This window comes from Tribolium madens, unplaced genomic scaffold, assembly GCF_015345945.1.
Source record: "Tribolium madens isolate multiple individuals breed KSU strain unplaced genomic scaffold, Tmad_KSU_1.1 Scaffold_1;HRSCAF=32;Tcas5.2_LG8, whole genome shotgun sequence".
Classification (NCBI taxonomy): domain Eukaryota; kingdom Metazoa; phylum Arthropoda; class Insecta; order Coleoptera; family Tenebrionidae; genus Tribolium; species Tribolium madens.
In genome coordinates this window covers 4,797,534-4,814,467 of record NW_025400984.1, presented here as the reverse complement: position 1 = coordinate 4,814,467, position 16,934 = coordinate 4,797,534, and the positions used below count along the sequence as shown (strand labels likewise).

Genomic DNA, 16,934 nt, shown 5'->3' with positions numbered 1-16,934 from the left:
GTTTACATTTCGCAATTTTAAACACATTTCTGTCAATAATTTCGCAAAAAAATGATATGAAATCTCGCAACTGTAATGAAAATACGTCCCACATTTTGACAAGGTTATTTCCAATTCCCTGGGTTGGAACATATCCTGCATAATATTTAACCAAATCGGTGACATTTTGTCCTAGATTTGCCCTCAAATAAATTACCAGTACTTAAAAATTATTTAAACACGCAATGCGCAATTATTGCGATTCCTGCTGTGGGGTTTAATTGGTTGCCTATGTCGGAAAAAAATTTCTGCAGTAACCTAATTTCCGTCCTGCTAAAATTTTATTTTTAGGAGAAAAAATTGGATATGTAATCGTGGTGACATTAAATAAATTGAATAAATAATGATGATAATTAATTCTTGCATAATGAGTGAGTCAGCATCACCTCGAACCCAACACCGGATTACCGTTAAAAATCGTTAAGGATTTTCACAATGATCCATTATAGCCCAAAGGCACCCATCGATGGTCGTTCATGGTTCGCGATGACGTCACAAATGTAATGCCGCAAAGTCGGTGGCTGTAGAGGTGGCCACCACGTTTTCTGCTCCTATACTTAGCAAATATCCAGCAGTTGTGACACAGACAACGTTGTGCTTTCGCGCTCTTTGGCGAACATCCAAACTCAATTCGGTTTTGAGTGTTAGTGCCCTTCATTTACAAAATGATTTACTACAATCAATGGATTTGTATCAAGTACTTGAAAAAGTACCAGTGAGTGAGTTTTGACCAGTGCTGGGTACTTCCTTTTGGAAAAAAATTTGGTAATTTTCAAATTTTTTTATTCAAGTTTCTTGGGTTCCGGATAAGTTAGAAAACCAGCTATTATCCAACTTTTTTGGTGGTTTCTTGACACTTTCGCACTTTATTCGATGCCACAACGACATGTAACTGACTTTTCTATTTTTACTAAGAGAAGTTTTTCTTAGAATGAACTTTGCTTTTACTGCAAATAAGTCGATTTGAAAATTTCGAATGAATGGATTCTAAATTTAAATTTAAATACTCAATCTATCGAGTTGTAGGGCAGATATTATGTATTTTTAAAGCCGTTTGGAAGTTGTTTTTTTTTTTCGGAAAATCATGTTGTCAATTTCTCTCTGACAAAAATAGAAGTAAATCGGGAGCACTCATGACATTTGATTAGACATGGTGATAAGTTATCAGCGAGTATTGAACCTCATTTATAAGCTCAAGTTATTTCAAGATTTGTGATTTATTGTATTTCCGTTTTTATCAGTGACGGTTGTTCTAATTGACGTTCCAGTTTTGTAAAAAGTAATTCCTCATAACCCATCTTGCATTGTGTTAAGCAATAAATAAATATTTGATGAAATCTTGTGATCATAATTGAAATGTAAATGTCACTTATTTCATGATTCATCAAAAAAATAAAATTCGAGGAATTGAAATTGAAAATAGTAAATAAGAAATACCGAAAAACAACTTTTTTCAAAAATCACGTAATTGATTAGCTTATTTTTTGCAATGATAGTCGATTTATTTCGCTAATTATTTCCAATTAATTTAATAAAAAATGTTTGCAAACAACTGCTATTTTTCCTTTACATTTATCAAATGAAATCGGTTCTATATTTGTATTTATTTTGTCTCACTGATAACTGACAAATTTAGAGCGTGGAATAAATCGATAACAAGTGTTAAAAGTGGGCAGTTTCATATAATATTTCGCTAATGGGCAATTTTAGAGATAAATTTAATATTTTCCGAATTGGTCGGCAAAAATTACTAGTTTAATCTTGTTTTGAAATTGCGAAATTATTAAATTACAGGTTTCACAAACAAAAATAACGTAAATTTTAATTTTACGAACAATAAACAACAGATAATAAATGATGTTTGAAGATTTAGAATTCAGAAGTTTGTCTATTTATTTTCAAAAACAGTTTTTTGTTGCTTGTTTGCGGTTTTCGCCGATTTGTGGCGAGATCAGGATCTAAATTAACATCCTGATTCAATTACCGACACGTGTGGGTCTCATGAGACCAACCAACGTTTTCAATAAAATAATCATGTAAAAACCCAACAATTACTTTATTTAATCATAGAGCAATTCACAAGCACGTGAAAAATAAAAGTTGAAGTCATTTCCGATTGAGCGAATTTGAAAAATTATTATCTCTAGACACGAAACAGTATTTTTTGGGCAAATTAAATACGCATCATCGCAGATATCATCTGTTGCCAAGCGGTACGTTTCATCCAACTTCCGCTCGTTTCAGCAACCGGAAACACTCCCTGTTATTAGCAAAATTTAGCAAAAATCGCAATAACAATCTTATCATTCTGTAACTGTGTCATTTCTCCCGTGGCGTGACTGCAATAAGTTGGCGCCACTGATTGCAACGGCTGCAACACACGACACATTGCAGGTAGCATTCCTTGCAGGAATTATGCTACCTGCTGTAATGATCTATAAAGGGGAAATTTAAATTCAGTGATGAAAAATCACTCTTCAGACCGGTTTGATTTGTTTATGACAAGGCATCCCCAGTTAATATTTTTGAAGGTGATAACGTAATTAAAGTAAATAAAGGCGGATTAAAGCGAATGACATAGAAAGGTTATCGGAGAGATTACGTGGGGTTTCTCCTTCAAAGAATGTCATTCACGAAAAATTGGACAAGAGAAACGAATTAAAGCCCATCAAAGTTGCCTGTGACTTTGAAATTAAGTTGGCAAGTGCCTAAATGTTGCCAATTTAAAACCACACACAGCTTTCTGAGATAAAAGTGAATCAAGCTACTTTCAGTGATTTAAAAAAATTAAACATTAATAAAATATTCGTGCTTAACTCAATTATTCTTTATAAAGTTACATTTTATGTAGAGCATGACTGAAATTGTTTAAATATTTCGAGAAAAAGTAGTGAAATGAAATAAAATTTTTATGGGTCCAACACGACTTCCATAAAAAGCAAAACATTAATGAAATCATCGCGATGACTAATAAATCCTTCTCTCAGGTGTATTTTTTGCGGAATGGGTTGTGGTTTCTCCAAATTATTACAATAAATAATGATTAGTAACATTTATTAAAATATCAATCACCAAACAATAGAAACCCAACGTGAATAATTAGTCGTAAAGAGACTCGCAATTCACGATTCTGCCAAGCTTTTATGTAAATTTATTCTACGAACGATCAGAGAAAGTCATTCAAGGTTTGGCACCTCGTAGATTTTCCTGAAAAATTCAAAAACTACAAGCCTTTGTTATTGTGTTCTTGACTTTGTTATAAACTGAAAAATGTGTCAGGGGTGTTTATTCTCGATGCACCTTTACGATTCGTTTTCTGACGTACAACTCCAAAAATAGGGAATTACGTGCTTTGCATAATTTTGATCATTTTGCGACTTTTTCATATTCATGACTCACAAAATCCCGGAATCTGCAAGAAAATTGAGTAAATTGTGTCTAGGAGAAATGTCAAGTCGACGCTGCGAAACGTGATACAATACAGGGTGTGCCTGCGTAAGAAAAATTATAACTTTGTTATTGTAAACATTTCGGTTTTTGAGTGATGTATTTGGTATACCTTACATAAACAGATTTTTGAAATTTATCTTTTACCTCAATGGATATTTTTAGTACGATTATTCGGTCTAAATTTTAATTTTAGAAAAGTCAAATATTCGTATTTACGTAAAAATAGTATTGTTTAGTGTAATTAGGAGCACTTATATAAACTCACAAGTTTTAAATAAATGCCACGTGTAGAAAGCTTAGGTGAAAATCTTGAAGGAAAGTTTGTTTAAAATCAGGTAATAAAGTATCTTATCAACAAACTGCTAAATTTGAGTGCCGTCCAAGAAATTATTTTCTCACTTACTTCAACACTTTTGGTTCTTTATGAAGAATTTTTTTTCAGTTACTGTTTTATACTTTTTCGATATTTATGATATTTTGGTTCCATGTTTTTGAACTTATTTAGATAAATAAAGTGCATCCTCACGTCCAACTTATGTGGTGAAGACAGGAAATAATGGACAATAAGGACTTGAATAACAAATGACGATTATTCAAGTCCATATTTCTCATTATTTCCTCTTCTCATTATTTAAATGTGTTTTAAATTATTTTGACTTAATTCTCGCTATTTTTATTTGGAATATGAGTTTTTACAGCAACCTATCTTATTTTTGTATTTAAAATTTTTGGATTTGATGTGTTCTAGTTGTTTTGTCAATTTTTTTACAGTTAGTGATTTCTTTCAGGTACAAATACGAAAATGTTCCTGAAACCAAACAAAGTGTGATATTAGCGTAGCCCTAGCGTAGTTTTAAGTCAGTATTCGCCGCCTCAGTTTTACCCCCTCACCACAATGGCCGCCAAGCAATGACGAACAACCAAGTAATGCTCGACGAAGTCAAAATCGAGAACAAGGTCCAATCGGAACAACTGGAGAAACTTTTGGGAAATTCGACCGTTCCGACCGTAGTTCCGGCCCAACTTCCGGTCCCTCTCGCCGACCGCAGGAAGTCCGAAAGCAGCCTTTTGGGCTCCTTCAGCAGGATTCGGCTATCTATCGGCAACAACTCCAAGGATGCGCCCAACGGACACGTTTTCAGCAGGTATTTTGACCCAATTACCTTTGGACGCGTTCCAACTCAAATGGTCCGATTTTTGGACTTAATTTATTCGATCATGTGGTGTAATTTGAATACAATAAATTACGAAAATGTGACGTATGCCGGGAATACCTTGAATAAGGTAAAAAAAAATTATAGTCGTGTGCGTCTAGGTCACTGTGTCATTGCAGTTGTTCGGCGATAAATTTTAATCGAGTAGACTGTGGACCACGCAAGATCAAAGATCATTTTCAGATTTTTTGAGTTTTGCGAAATTATTCCCGACAGTGTCTTGTTCTGAATCCAAAAAGGGAGAAAAATTGATTCATTTGGGCTTTTCAAATTTGTCAAGGACACGTTACATTTTTTTGCTCATGGTTTTGATTTTTTTTACAATAATTGTTCCAAATAAAGTAAATAAACAAAAATAATAATAATTTATTATTATTTAACTCAATAAATGATGATGATTGGTTTGTAAATAATATCTTGAATTATGCTAATTCTGTCAATTTCGAGGGATTTAACTCGTTTTTAGTTCAGAAACTGATTTAGTCGAAGTTATTTTGCTAAAAGAAGTTAAAAAAAAATCATCGTTTTAAGCCCAAGTACGAGTATTTCAACCAACTTTAAATACTTAAATAGTTTTGTCTGTTTTTGAGCCAAAAAACTCAAGCATTTTTGTCAAAATAAGGTTGAAAATTACCGTTTTAGGTCTGAATTTGACTGTTCCAATTAATTTTGCGTCATGTACATTATTTTTGAATCAAAACTTGTTTAATTAAAAATAATTTGCGGACCTTATTGCTTTGGGTTTAAATTGCGTCATCAAATCCAAGTTATTTAGCTTGTTTTTATAGAAAAAACTTACTGAACTGACTTTTTTTACCGAAACCGACTTAAAAATCCTCGTTTAAAATTTGAATTCGGCAACTTTCAGTCATTTTCAAGCGTTTTAGCAGCGTACTTTTTAGCTAGAAACTCACTTAATTCAAACGATTTGGTTTAAACAGGCCTGAAAAGTGTTGTTTCATGTCTAAACAGTACTATTTCAGCCAACAAGTGTTTTATCTTTGAGTCAAATGCTTACATAATTTAAGAAATTTTGTTGAAATAAGTCTGAAATTTGTTGTTTTGGCTCTGAATTTGGCTGTTTTTGGTCTTACTGAAATTAGAGCACAATTTTTGTTGTTTTTATATGTTTAGGTCGTTTTTGAGCCAAAAAAATATGGGCTAAACAGGCCTGAAAATTGCTAGTGCGAGTCTAAATTTAGCTATTTATCTCGTTTTTTAGCTAAAATGTCATTAATTTTAAAAGATTTTGCTAAAACATGTAGTTTAAGTGTAACTTATGTTACTTATTAACTTGTTTTTGAGTCGAAAAAACCTACTACGAGTTAAAAAAAATATTCTAAAAACCTGAAAATCGTCATTTTGGGTAAAAATTTAACTATTTCAGTCAATTCTGAAAAAAAAAAAATGAAACAAGCTTGAAAATTATCGTTTTATGACTGAATTGTCTATTTTAAGTATTGCTGACCTAACTAGTTTACTCTCGCTTAAGTAAACAAGCCTAAAAATCGTTCTTTCGGGTATAAATTTGCAATTTTAGCATTTTTAAAATATTTTAGCTTGTTTTTGAACCAAAAAAGCTTATTTAACGTGAAGATATGGTTTAAATAGATCTGAAGAACGTTGTTGCAGCTATTTCAATTAATGTTTGGCGGTTTTTCTAGTTTTTAATCCAAAATTTTGTTAAAACATGCCAAAAAATTGTTTAGATTCTTAACTCAAAAAAGTTTACCGAATTTAAAACAAAAAATCCAAACAGGCCTGAAAATCGTCTAGTTAAGTGTAAATTCGTCTATTTCAATCATTTTAAATCAATTTAGCTCATTTTTGAGCTAGAAAGTCACTTTCCATAAAAAAAAAATTAAACAGACTAAAAAATCTTGTTATAAGTCTAAAATCTGCTATTTTTTAAAACCAGAAAATCACTTAATTTAATAGATTTTCCCGAAACTGTTAAAAAAACCGTCATTTCAGTTTTCTTATTAATTTATTAATTTAATAACTAGAGCATTAACTCTATTCAGGCGTAGTTTAGTTGTGGAATCGTTTAAATATGAGAAATCCTTCGAATTCGATATAATAAATGACTCTGTTGAACCCAGGACCGATTGCCTAACACCTCTTTCGTAAGCCTTAATCCGCATTGACTAAAACCCATGTTCAACTTGACACTGAACTTCCAAGCCTCTTCAAAACCTTGCTCGCATCCAATTTCCATAGACCAACTGTCGAAATCGAAAAAGCGTCACCTCTCTGGCAAAATCCTGTTCGATTCGGTTATCTATCAGTCCATCTCTTCGCAATCAAGTCGCGCGACATTACGCCACGAAAAAATAGTCAAAAAAGCAGCAGCCAGTCCGTCCAGCCGATAATAATGAAAATAGAATTTGCAAACTGCGCCAAATTCTCGGTGTCGTCAAAATACTTTCAGTTTGAAGTGATTCGGGTGCGACACAGGTGGCTCCTTGCATTTACAAACACTCACTATTCCGATAAAAAGGTCCGAAAAAGGCAAAATTGATGTCAAGTCGCGCGGTTTTGCTGTGTCAGTTGACGAGTTCGAAGGTGATGTGCGTTGTTTACGTTGAGAGCCCTCCTCGAGGGTCTTTGTGGGTTTTAAATAGCAACAAGTGCATTATTTTGTGCGATTATTTACTCAAATAATTGCAAGTTAATGAGGTTTTGGTGAAGATTACTCGAGATGTTGCACTACTTTCAATGGTTTTTATGGTTTTATTGAACTTTAACGTTGTTTATGAGCTACAAAACGTGCAATGACATTTGAAATTCATAGTAAATCAAAAATATTCTTATTTTTTTTAAATTCCACCTTGGGAAGAAATTTGGATACTTGCCACTTGATGGTTTTTTCATGAATTATTTGCTTCAGTGAGAGTTGCTCATATTTATGATAGTTTTTTTCGGTTTTAATTTTGTAATTTAGACGCAATTTTGGCAATCGTTTAAATTCTAGAATGCTTTGTGCACTTTGAACTTTGGCTTTTTTGACACGTTAAATGTCAGATAAGGTTATTATCTGAGTTTCATATTTTGTTTTTTCTACTGTCATTAATTTGTCTGCAATGGTGGTAACTGTGAAAAAGTTAATACTTGTCAAGAGAAAATTACTCTTTATACTGGAGAATACTGGGGGCCGAAGGTGAAATTTTACTTTTTTTGACTCATCTACATACTTGAATTAACTACAGAGTGTTTCAATTAAATTTTTCTTCATTAAAAATAAACAAACAATTTAATTTTACTTATGTAACTGAAAGTCTATATTGATTTTAATTAATCTATGAACACTTTTTCATGCATTTAATATCATCGTTTTAGGTTTGAATTTATATATTTTCAGTCAATTTCAGCTACTTTGGCAAATTCTAACTAAGAGATTTTGATGAAACATGTTAAAAAATTGTTGGTTTAGGTGTAAATTACGCTATCTATCAAATTCAAGCGATTTAGTTTGTTTTAAAGTTTTTAAAGTTCACTGAATTCAAATTTTTTCCGAAAAATGTTTGAAAATCGTCGTTCGGATACTTACAGTTAACTCAAATTTGAGACAGAAACTTACTTAATTAAAAAAAAAATGGTCTAAACTTATGTGAAAATCATTGTTTTAGTTTTAAATTCAGCTGTTTTTGCAAGTTTCAAGCGATTTACTTCATTTTTAGCTAAAATCTTACTTAATTTAGCTGAAACATTTAAAAAAATGTTTTTTTTGACGGAAAAGTCTTGTTTGCGCAAAAATTTATATTTGTTAAAATATACTTGAATTAAGCAGAGAAATGTCTCAGTTAAATCTCCTTTGAATAAAACCACACCAAAACAAGCCTATTTCACAGATGTATAGTTAATTATTGTCGATTTTTCTCTGTATTAATAAACAAAACAATCATTATTTACAATTTTTATAAAAAAAAGTTTTTGCAAATAAATTTTGAAATTATGTGCTTGTGACATAATATTGATAGAAACAGGTTTTATACAATATTTTTTCTACATTGAATATACTCGTATAAATTGAAAATTAAAATTTATACAATATTAAAGTTTCTTTTTATTCAAAATTAAAAAAAAAAGCAAAATTTAGCTTTGTAGTCTGTATTGTGAAAATGGCATGGCTAGTTATAATAGATTTGGGTTAATGTTATTTTACACACCTATTTAATTTTAAATTTATAGACACGGAAATACATAAAAAATATTTTTGACAAGTCATCAATCTTTTTTAAGCAGTTTTTAAATAGATTTTTTAAACTAAATAAACGTATTTAAAACTCGATTTTTTTCAAACCAAAAAATTGATTTTTACTTTGAAATTGATTAAAATCTCAGGTCCGAAAATGTGAGTTTCAATTGTAATGGACTAATTCGAGTGTTAAATTTTCAGTGGTAATAAAAACTCTTCTGAAAGTTATTGACAATTCCTGCTACACAAAACACTGCAGCAGCGAATGATTTTTTATTAGTTTGTATTAGTGTTACATGTAAACACATTAAAGTATTTACACAATTTAACAGATGTAACGGTTAAAAGTAAAAAAGCCAAGCGAAAATTTTTTCGCATTGCGTGATCCACGATTTGGGTAATCGCAATTCCAGTAATTTCGTATAAAAACCTCCGATTTCGTGATGTATTTTTAAATAAATTAAGCATGAAATGTTAGACGCCACTTTGTGTAATTTTTTCAATAATTTGCCCAAATTTATTTTTCTATTTTCACGTGTGTATCAAATCTGTCAGCGGAGATAAATCCGGAAGTTTTCAACATGACAGCAAAATTATTTTACAATTATTCTGCTCACCTTGATAACCAGGAAACGTGGTTTATGTTACTTTCGAGTTTCGAGAAAATCTATACAAACGTCATAACGATAACATAACTAATTCTCAAGAAAATCGAGTTTTGTGACTAAAGTCAAAGCTCAGAGAACGGGATTTACTTGTGATTAAGTCGGATTAAAATTTGACAATAAATAAACCAGTTCCGATAAATTGATTCAGTGGACTGGTTTTAGCAGTAAATTGGTCTTGAAGTCTTGCAAGATTACTTTCAGTTCACTCACCGTAATTTTTGCCCAATTTAAAATCAGGTGATCGATTTCTCCTCAAAAACGTAAACAGCGCACATCGTACTCAATCTTGCTCGGGATTAATCCTAATCTGGGATTAATAATTTCAAATCCTTGTGACAGCGTTCCAGTTTAGGACACCTTGTGATAATATGATTTCAATATCGTCAATAAATAATCCATCTAAAGGCTGGCCTTTATCTAATCATCAGTGGTGTGGTATTAATAAATTGGTGGTGTTTGTCTCCAATAAAGTTAATCTAATGTCGGCGGTAAATTAATAGACTTTGGTGTTTGGTGAGGAATTACGAGTTTTGTGCCAATTTCGTCGACATGGGGAGCATGGCGGGACTCAAACGATGCCTCTCGCAGGTCTCGATGATGGCCGTCAAGGCGTCCACGTCGGGAGAAGAAGCGTGGCTTCATGCCTGGCACAGGTGCTGAAATTGTCAAGATTTTATATGCGTTTTATAAACAATAAGAACGTGCCGGAAGCTCCTATCGATTGCTATCTCATTCCTGTTAAACATCAAAGGAGAAAAATTGTTGATTTTTGCAGGATTTATTACTCAAAAGAATCCAAAAAAATTCTCACAAAGTTTAAATAATTATTTTGAGAAAGACTAATTTAACACTACTTGAAAGTGGTTTTTTCAAGTGGGATGACGTGAACACCAGGAATTTGCAAACAGAATTTTGCTGGGGGCAATACAACGCCGGAAACGTTGTTGTAAATATGCAATTATTTATTTTTCAAGTATTTGTGGAGGTGGATTCCGAGCTAAACATTTATTCAGCTTTGATATTTTCAAAAATTTTTCTTAAGTCAAAAGTAGCGATTTTAAGCTCTTCTTGCTTCAGGATTTAGGAAAAAGCAAAGAAATAAGTTTTTTTTCAACACTAATTTCCTATACTGTTTCTATGGTACATTTAAGGTTATCTCTTTGCTCTTCTATAAAATACGTCGTCAATCACATCGTATTTTATAAGACTTATCACCATTTTGTCATTATTTTGACAAATTTCTTAACTTTCTGAATTTAGTAAAATTTTTGATCTAATATTAGTGTTGGAATTTTTTTTGAACACAACACAAGTTTGGAAGTTTAAAGCTCTTGTTGTCTTAGTAGCTATTAAAATTGTAATTTTTTTGCATAACTAAAATTGGTAATTGCAGTGGAGAAAATTTGTTGATTGTGTTTATAACTATCATAGAAATAATGAGTTTCAGATTGTTTTAATTGCCAATATATAAATAAATTAATTAACAAATGTGTCTCAAAACTCGCGCCTCTGAGAAAAAATTTACGTAAGATAATATACCAGGGACATGGAAAAAATGTTGAAAAAATTCTATCTGGCAAAAAATTTTGACATTTATTTTTTAATAATTGACATTAATTTTTTGACATTTGATATTTTTATGTCTATTTGATGATATTGATTATCTTGTATGTTTTTTTATAATTATCTAGTAAAAAAAAAAAACAGAGTTACAATTTAAGATACAACTCCCTTGTTTCCTCTTGTAACAGCTTGTAGCAAAAAAAGTTGGAAAATTATTTTTACTACAGAAATAGTTAGATCTAATTATAGTGTTGGAAATTTTTTTGAAGACAACACAAGTTTTGTAGTTTAAAGCTCTTGTTGTCTTAGTAGCTATTAAAATTGTAAATTTTTTGCATAACTAAAATTGGTAATTACAATGGAGAAAATTTGTTGATTGTATTTATTATAACTATTATAGAAATAATGAGTTTCAGATTGTTTTAATTGCCAATATATAAATAAATTAATTAACGAATGAAAATAAGTCGACAACCAACTGTTTTTCAAAGATAAAAGTCGATAAAATTTGTTGTTCCGTTAGTCTTTGTTGTTGCAATAATTAAATATGTACTTGTAATAGCCATCGAAAATGAACCAAAAAATTGAATTTCTTTGTTTTTTATTGTATTCGTTTGTTTTATTTCTCATTATGTAATAGCAATTTGCAATTTTATTATAATTTAAGTGCTTTCTCCTTGAATATTTCATGAAGCGAATGCAATTGCTTGTAACATCTTTCTTACGTTTATTTCTAACTAAAAAAAATCTAGACGAGAGTAGCAAGCCAAGCATTTATTTTCATTTCCATAAAGGTGCCAAATTTTAATTAAATTAATAGTTATTTAAAATAGTCAATTAAAACAACAAATATATAAATGGGTTTTTATTTTTAGCAAGCATCTTGGTAGAGGGTAAGTTAAATATTGATACAGTCCGAAAATTAAGTGCACTGCCAAGCTTTTCACTGTTTTATTTCAAAATAATTTAAAGTCAAACAATTTTGGTACAACAATGGATTTATTATTGTAAACAAAAACGGAAGACCTGGCAATGATTGATGCCAGGCTATCATCAAGGAAAAAAAACAAAATTATAGAGAAATCCCGTCTGATGGAAATCTCCACATCGTGTCGAAAAACATTTACATTAATTTTGTATTATTGTGACTTGTTTGAACGCTTCTTCGCTGCTTGAACCCACTGTCAATTAGCACATTTTGCGATTCGCACACGATTTGGACCAAATCCTTTCTTTGTGCTTGTCCAAGTCCATTCATTCGCAAATCCATGTCCAGGTGTCCACACAAAACAAACTCGTTATGACGCAATAAACGACAAATGCACCGTTGAATATTAACGAGCCACTTACTCACAAAAAGCAGCATCACGGACGATCGATTATTTGGTATTTTCATAATAACAAGTCCAAAATTAGCGAAAATGAAAGTAAACGAGATTTTTTGAGCTTGGATGGGCAAAAAACACAGGTTTCTAAAACCACTGATCTACATTTTACGCAATGATTGTTTTTAATTATTGACAATTTACGCTAATAAAAAAAATTTGGAAAAAGATTTTCATCGACCGTACCGAAGTTTTTTTAATGAGTAATGAAACGAATTGTAATACTTGGCAAATAATTTTTTTTTTCAAAATTATCATAAAACAGTGTCTCAAAACTCGCACCCCTGAGAAAATTTCACGTAAGATAACATACCAGGAACATGGAAAAAATGTTGAAAAAATTTTATCTGGCAAAAAATTTTGACATTTATTTTTTAATATTTGACATTAATTTTTTGACATTTGATATTTGTTTATGTCTATGTAATGATATTGATGATCTTGTATATGTTTTTTTTTATAATTATCTAGTAAAAAAAACAGTGTTACAATTTAAGATATAACTCCCTTGTTTCCTTTTGTAACAGCCTGTAGCAAAAAAAATTGGGAAATTATTTTTACTACAGAAATAGTTGCAATAAAATTTTCAATTTTTAAACGCAGAGTCAAGTGCAAAATTTAAATTCTTATAACTTCGAAATTTTTAAAGATTTTTGTCTCTGGGGCGGGAGTTCTGGCTCACCCTGTAAGTATATTAATAGCTTTGAACATTTTAACATTTTTATTACTGTTGATTCTAAAAAAATAAAATCCTACACATTGGTAAAAAAGGCTTTACTCTATCGTTTAATGTTATGTTGTATGTACATTTTTTATACAGGGTGTCACCTAGAAGCAAGAGACTGTTAACTTAAAAAAATGTATACAACTATTTCCAATTCCAAAAAAATTCACCCAAAATTCCATAATAAAATTTCATAATCCATCGTAATTTCATTCTTTTCAGATTAATTCTAAATTAATTTTTGGAATTTCAACTGAATTTCCGTATTTCCAACTTGATATTTTTGTAGTTTTTGTAATTTCAAATTAATTTCGTAATTTTGAAAAGATGTTTTTGATTTTTTTTCCAAAAAAAATTAACCGACATTCTAGTAATTGAAATAATCTATGGTTCCAGGTTAATTTCTATAATTTTAAATTAATTCTAATTTAATTTTTGTAATTCCAAAATAAATTCTTGTAATATTAATTTTGATTCTAAGACATTTACCCCGATAATTTTAAAAAGAATTCCAGTTATTTCTGAGAAAATCTAGTAATTCACAGTAATTCCAAACAATCCAATGAATTCCTAATCAATTAAATTCCAAAAAATTAGCCTCTCGACTAGAAGTGACCAAGTTATAAAATTTTCAAACAACCATAATTTTATATTTCTTTATTTTAGCTTGTTTAACTGCTAATTTCTTGCTTTGTAGTTTCGTATTTACAAGTAGGTAAATATACAGGGTGGCCAAAGTTTTATTTCGTTGTAAAAGTTGAAATTTTGGGCTAGGCCTCACGTGGTTTATAAAATATTTTCAACTTGGATTTGGCCATTTTATAGAATTTAGAATATGTTTTTGCAGATATAAGCAGAGTCGCTTCAACGCGCGCCGCATCCGCAAGCGCGTGGTGTTCAAGCATGGCGACTGCAACGTGGTGCAAGCCAACGTGGCGAAGCGCCGCCGCAAGTACCTGCAGGACATCTTCACGACTCTGGTCGACGCCCAATGGCGTTGGACTTTGCTCGTGTTCGCTTTTAATTTCTTAGGCTCTTGGTTGGTCTTTGCCGTGGTTTGGTGGCTGATAGCCTACACGCATGGCGACCTCCTCGAGGAGCATCTTGTGAGTCGCGTTGCGCACCGCAACTCAAACTAACTCGTCTGATTATAGAACGGGACGGAGCCGTGGACGCCCTGTATAACCAACATTTACGGTTTCACGTCGTGCTTCCTTTTCAGCGTCGAGACGCAGCACACGATCGGGTATGGCGGCCGGACCACCACCGAGGAGTGTCCGGAGGCCATCTTCGTCATGTGTCTGCAGAGCATCGGGGGGGTGATGATTCAGGCGTTTATGGTGGGGGTGGTTTTTGCCAAATTGTCCAGGCCGAAAAAACGCACACAAACTTTGCTTTTCTCGCGAAATGCCGTCATTTCGCACAGGGATGGGGTGCCGTGTTTGATGTTCAGGGTGGGGGATATGAGGAAAAGCCACATTATTGAGGCCCACGTCAGGGCACAACTTATCAAACATAAAGTTACCAAAGAAGGGGAGAATTTGCCGTTCTTCCAGACGGAGTTGAAGGTATGGGTAAGCATCACAAGGGAACCAAAAGACAAAGTCTTCTCATTTTTCCGGAAAAGCAAAAACAAACTCAAACAAAACACAATTTTGCTTCTTCGGAGAGGACGGTCATCCTTTGGTCGATTTTTCTAAAATTTGTTCTCCAGGTCGGCGGTGACGGCGAAGAAGACAAAATCTTCTTCATCTGGCCGACGATGATCGTCCACAAGATCGACAAAAACTCTCCCTTGTACAACATGTCGGCTACTGATCTCCTGCGGGAGAGATTCGAAATTGTCGTCATCCTGGAGGGAGTCATCGAGTCAACAGGGATGACTACTCAAGCCCGGTCCAGTTACCTCCCTTCGGAAATTTTATGGGGGCACCGATTCCAGTCATTGATCACTTTCAGGAAAGACTCAGGGCAGTATGAGGTCGATTACGCCCTCTTCAATAACACGGTGGAGGTGGACACCCCCCTCTGCAGCGCCAAACAACTAGATGAGTACCGACACATGTCCAGCAACGAGTGTGTTGGTAAGTGGTACCAAGAGTTGAAATATGTTTTTATTGTGGTTAAGGTTTGCTTGCAGACCACTTGAGGACCGGTCTTTTCCCCTCCATGCGGACCCACTCTAGTGACACCCTCTCCAGTATGGATTCCTTGTCCACCGACGAGCACATAGTGATGAAAGTACCCGATCACATAGTAATGAAAGTACCAAGTCCGATTCCAGTGACAGTTACCGCCCCTGAGGAAACCACCCCTTTGCGCAATGGTTCCATACCCAAGGCCACTTTACCAGTCCCAGTCTAATGCCAGTTTTAACTTAATTCATTGATACGCTTATTAGAATATCGCTGGTTCGATATTTTAGAATTATTAACATTTGAAAAATTGTCATTTTGTTGTGCCCTGCAACAAGAAATGTCAATTCTTCATTTTGATTTTATTTTGTTTGATCTCCCATGTCGAGAATTTCCAGCGTGTATTATGTATAAACGATACGTAAACAGATCTAAAGTCGTAAGTTAAGTGTTTTGATGTAGCGCCACCTTTCAAGCTTTTAATTTTTTAACTGTAGCTCTTTTTTTCATTTTTATATTTTGCTCCGACTTTGTGTTCACGAAAAACTTTCTTTTAATTCACTCAACTTTTCTATTATTTATTTTTATACAGAGTACTTAATGTAGTTCGTAATAACTATCTGCTTAGATCTTACGGTAGGATTAAGAATAGGTGTAAATAGTCAGTGCCATACACTCCTCTAAGGAATTTTTCTACAAAGTAAAGTCAATAAATTATTTCAAAACCTGAACGCATTTTTATTTTAAATTTTACACAAGAGAACAAACCAAAAGGATTGAAATTTAAATAAAAACGTTAGAAAGCACTCAATTAATTTTCGATCTCTAAGATGAAAAGGTAAGTGTTTTTTATCATTGAAAATTATTAAACTTTTAAACATAATGTTTGAAATGTTTGAAAGACGAGACTTAGGAATACCAGTAAACAAAAACTAATGTATACAGAATGTCCCACCTAAGATTTTCGGGTCTAATATCATTATTATTTGCCAACAGGTTCTAACGAAATTAAAATGTAGAATATTTAAGAGGTAATGTCGCATTATTAAAACAACTCTAGCCATTAAAATGTGATTTTAACATATCTTTTAAAAATGCTAAATTACTTAAAATTTTTAATCGCCAAAAAAATACTATAAGCACAAATCTGTCTTTAAAAATAGTCCCGCTTACAAAAAAAGAATAAAAATGTGGTAAAAGTGGCGGAAGATGCAAAAAAATAAGCGATTATAAGAAAAAGAAGGATATTACGAAATTTTGTACGAAAATGACAAGAATTGTTTCGCTTAATTGTAAATTAAGAAAATATGTGATACAACTATTTTTTATTTTAAGTTAATTATTATTAATACACACTAACTGAATCTTCACCTTCTAAGTTATCCACATTTTAAATTTCATAAAAATCTGTTGGCAAATAACAGAAATATTAGACCCCAAAATCTTACATGGGACATTTGTGTAATGTAAAAAAAAATATACATATTATTTACTCAAAAAAATCTTATAGTTTATTATAGTTAATTTCTATTTGTGTTCGTTTGTTGTTTGATTTTTT

At 32.2% G+C, this 16,934-nt stretch overlaps 1 protein-coding gene across 5 annotated transcripts; it reads left to right on the top strand.

The window, feature by feature from the left end:
- Positions 1–570: 570 nt before the first annotated feature.
- LOC123016243 (G protein-activated inward rectifier potassium channel 3-like) lies at positions 571–16,107 on the top strand. Of its 5 annotated transcripts, none has more exons than XM_044416512.1 (6): positions 571–804; positions 4,278–4,634; positions 14,074–14,347; positions 14,396–14,809; positions 14,956–15,325; positions 15,370–16,107. In XM_044416512.1, exons 2-6 carry the CDS (start codon positions 4,399–4,401, stop codon positions 15,603–15,605), a joined length of 1,530 nt encoding a protein of 509 aa, XP_044272447.1. In that variant the 5' UTR covers positions 571–804; positions 4,278–4,398; the 3' UTR covers positions 15,606–16,107. The 5 variants fall into 5 exon arrangements, with proteins under 5 accessions (XP_044272447.1, XP_044272448.1, XP_044272446.1 ...); XM_044416513.1 differs by having other exon boundaries at positions 14,396–14,815; positions 15,382–16,107; XM_044416511.1 differs by having other exon boundaries at positions 579–804; positions 14,396–14,815.
- The last annotated feature ends 827 nt before the right edge of the window (positions 16,108–16,934 follow it).

Coding starts and splice junctions, on each gene's coding strand:
- LOC123016243 (XM_044416511.1), top strand. CDS start 4,399: ATGACGAACAACCAAGTAATGCTCGACGAAGTCAAAATCGAGAACAAG. Junction 4,635..14,073: donor AACGGACACGTTTTCAGCAG/GTATTTTGACCC, acceptor TATAGAATTTAG/AATATGTTTTTGCAGATATA. Junction 14,348..14,395: donor ACCTCCTCGAGGAGCATCTT/GTGAGTCGCGTT, acceptor GTCTGATTATAG/AACGGGACGGAGCCGTGGAC.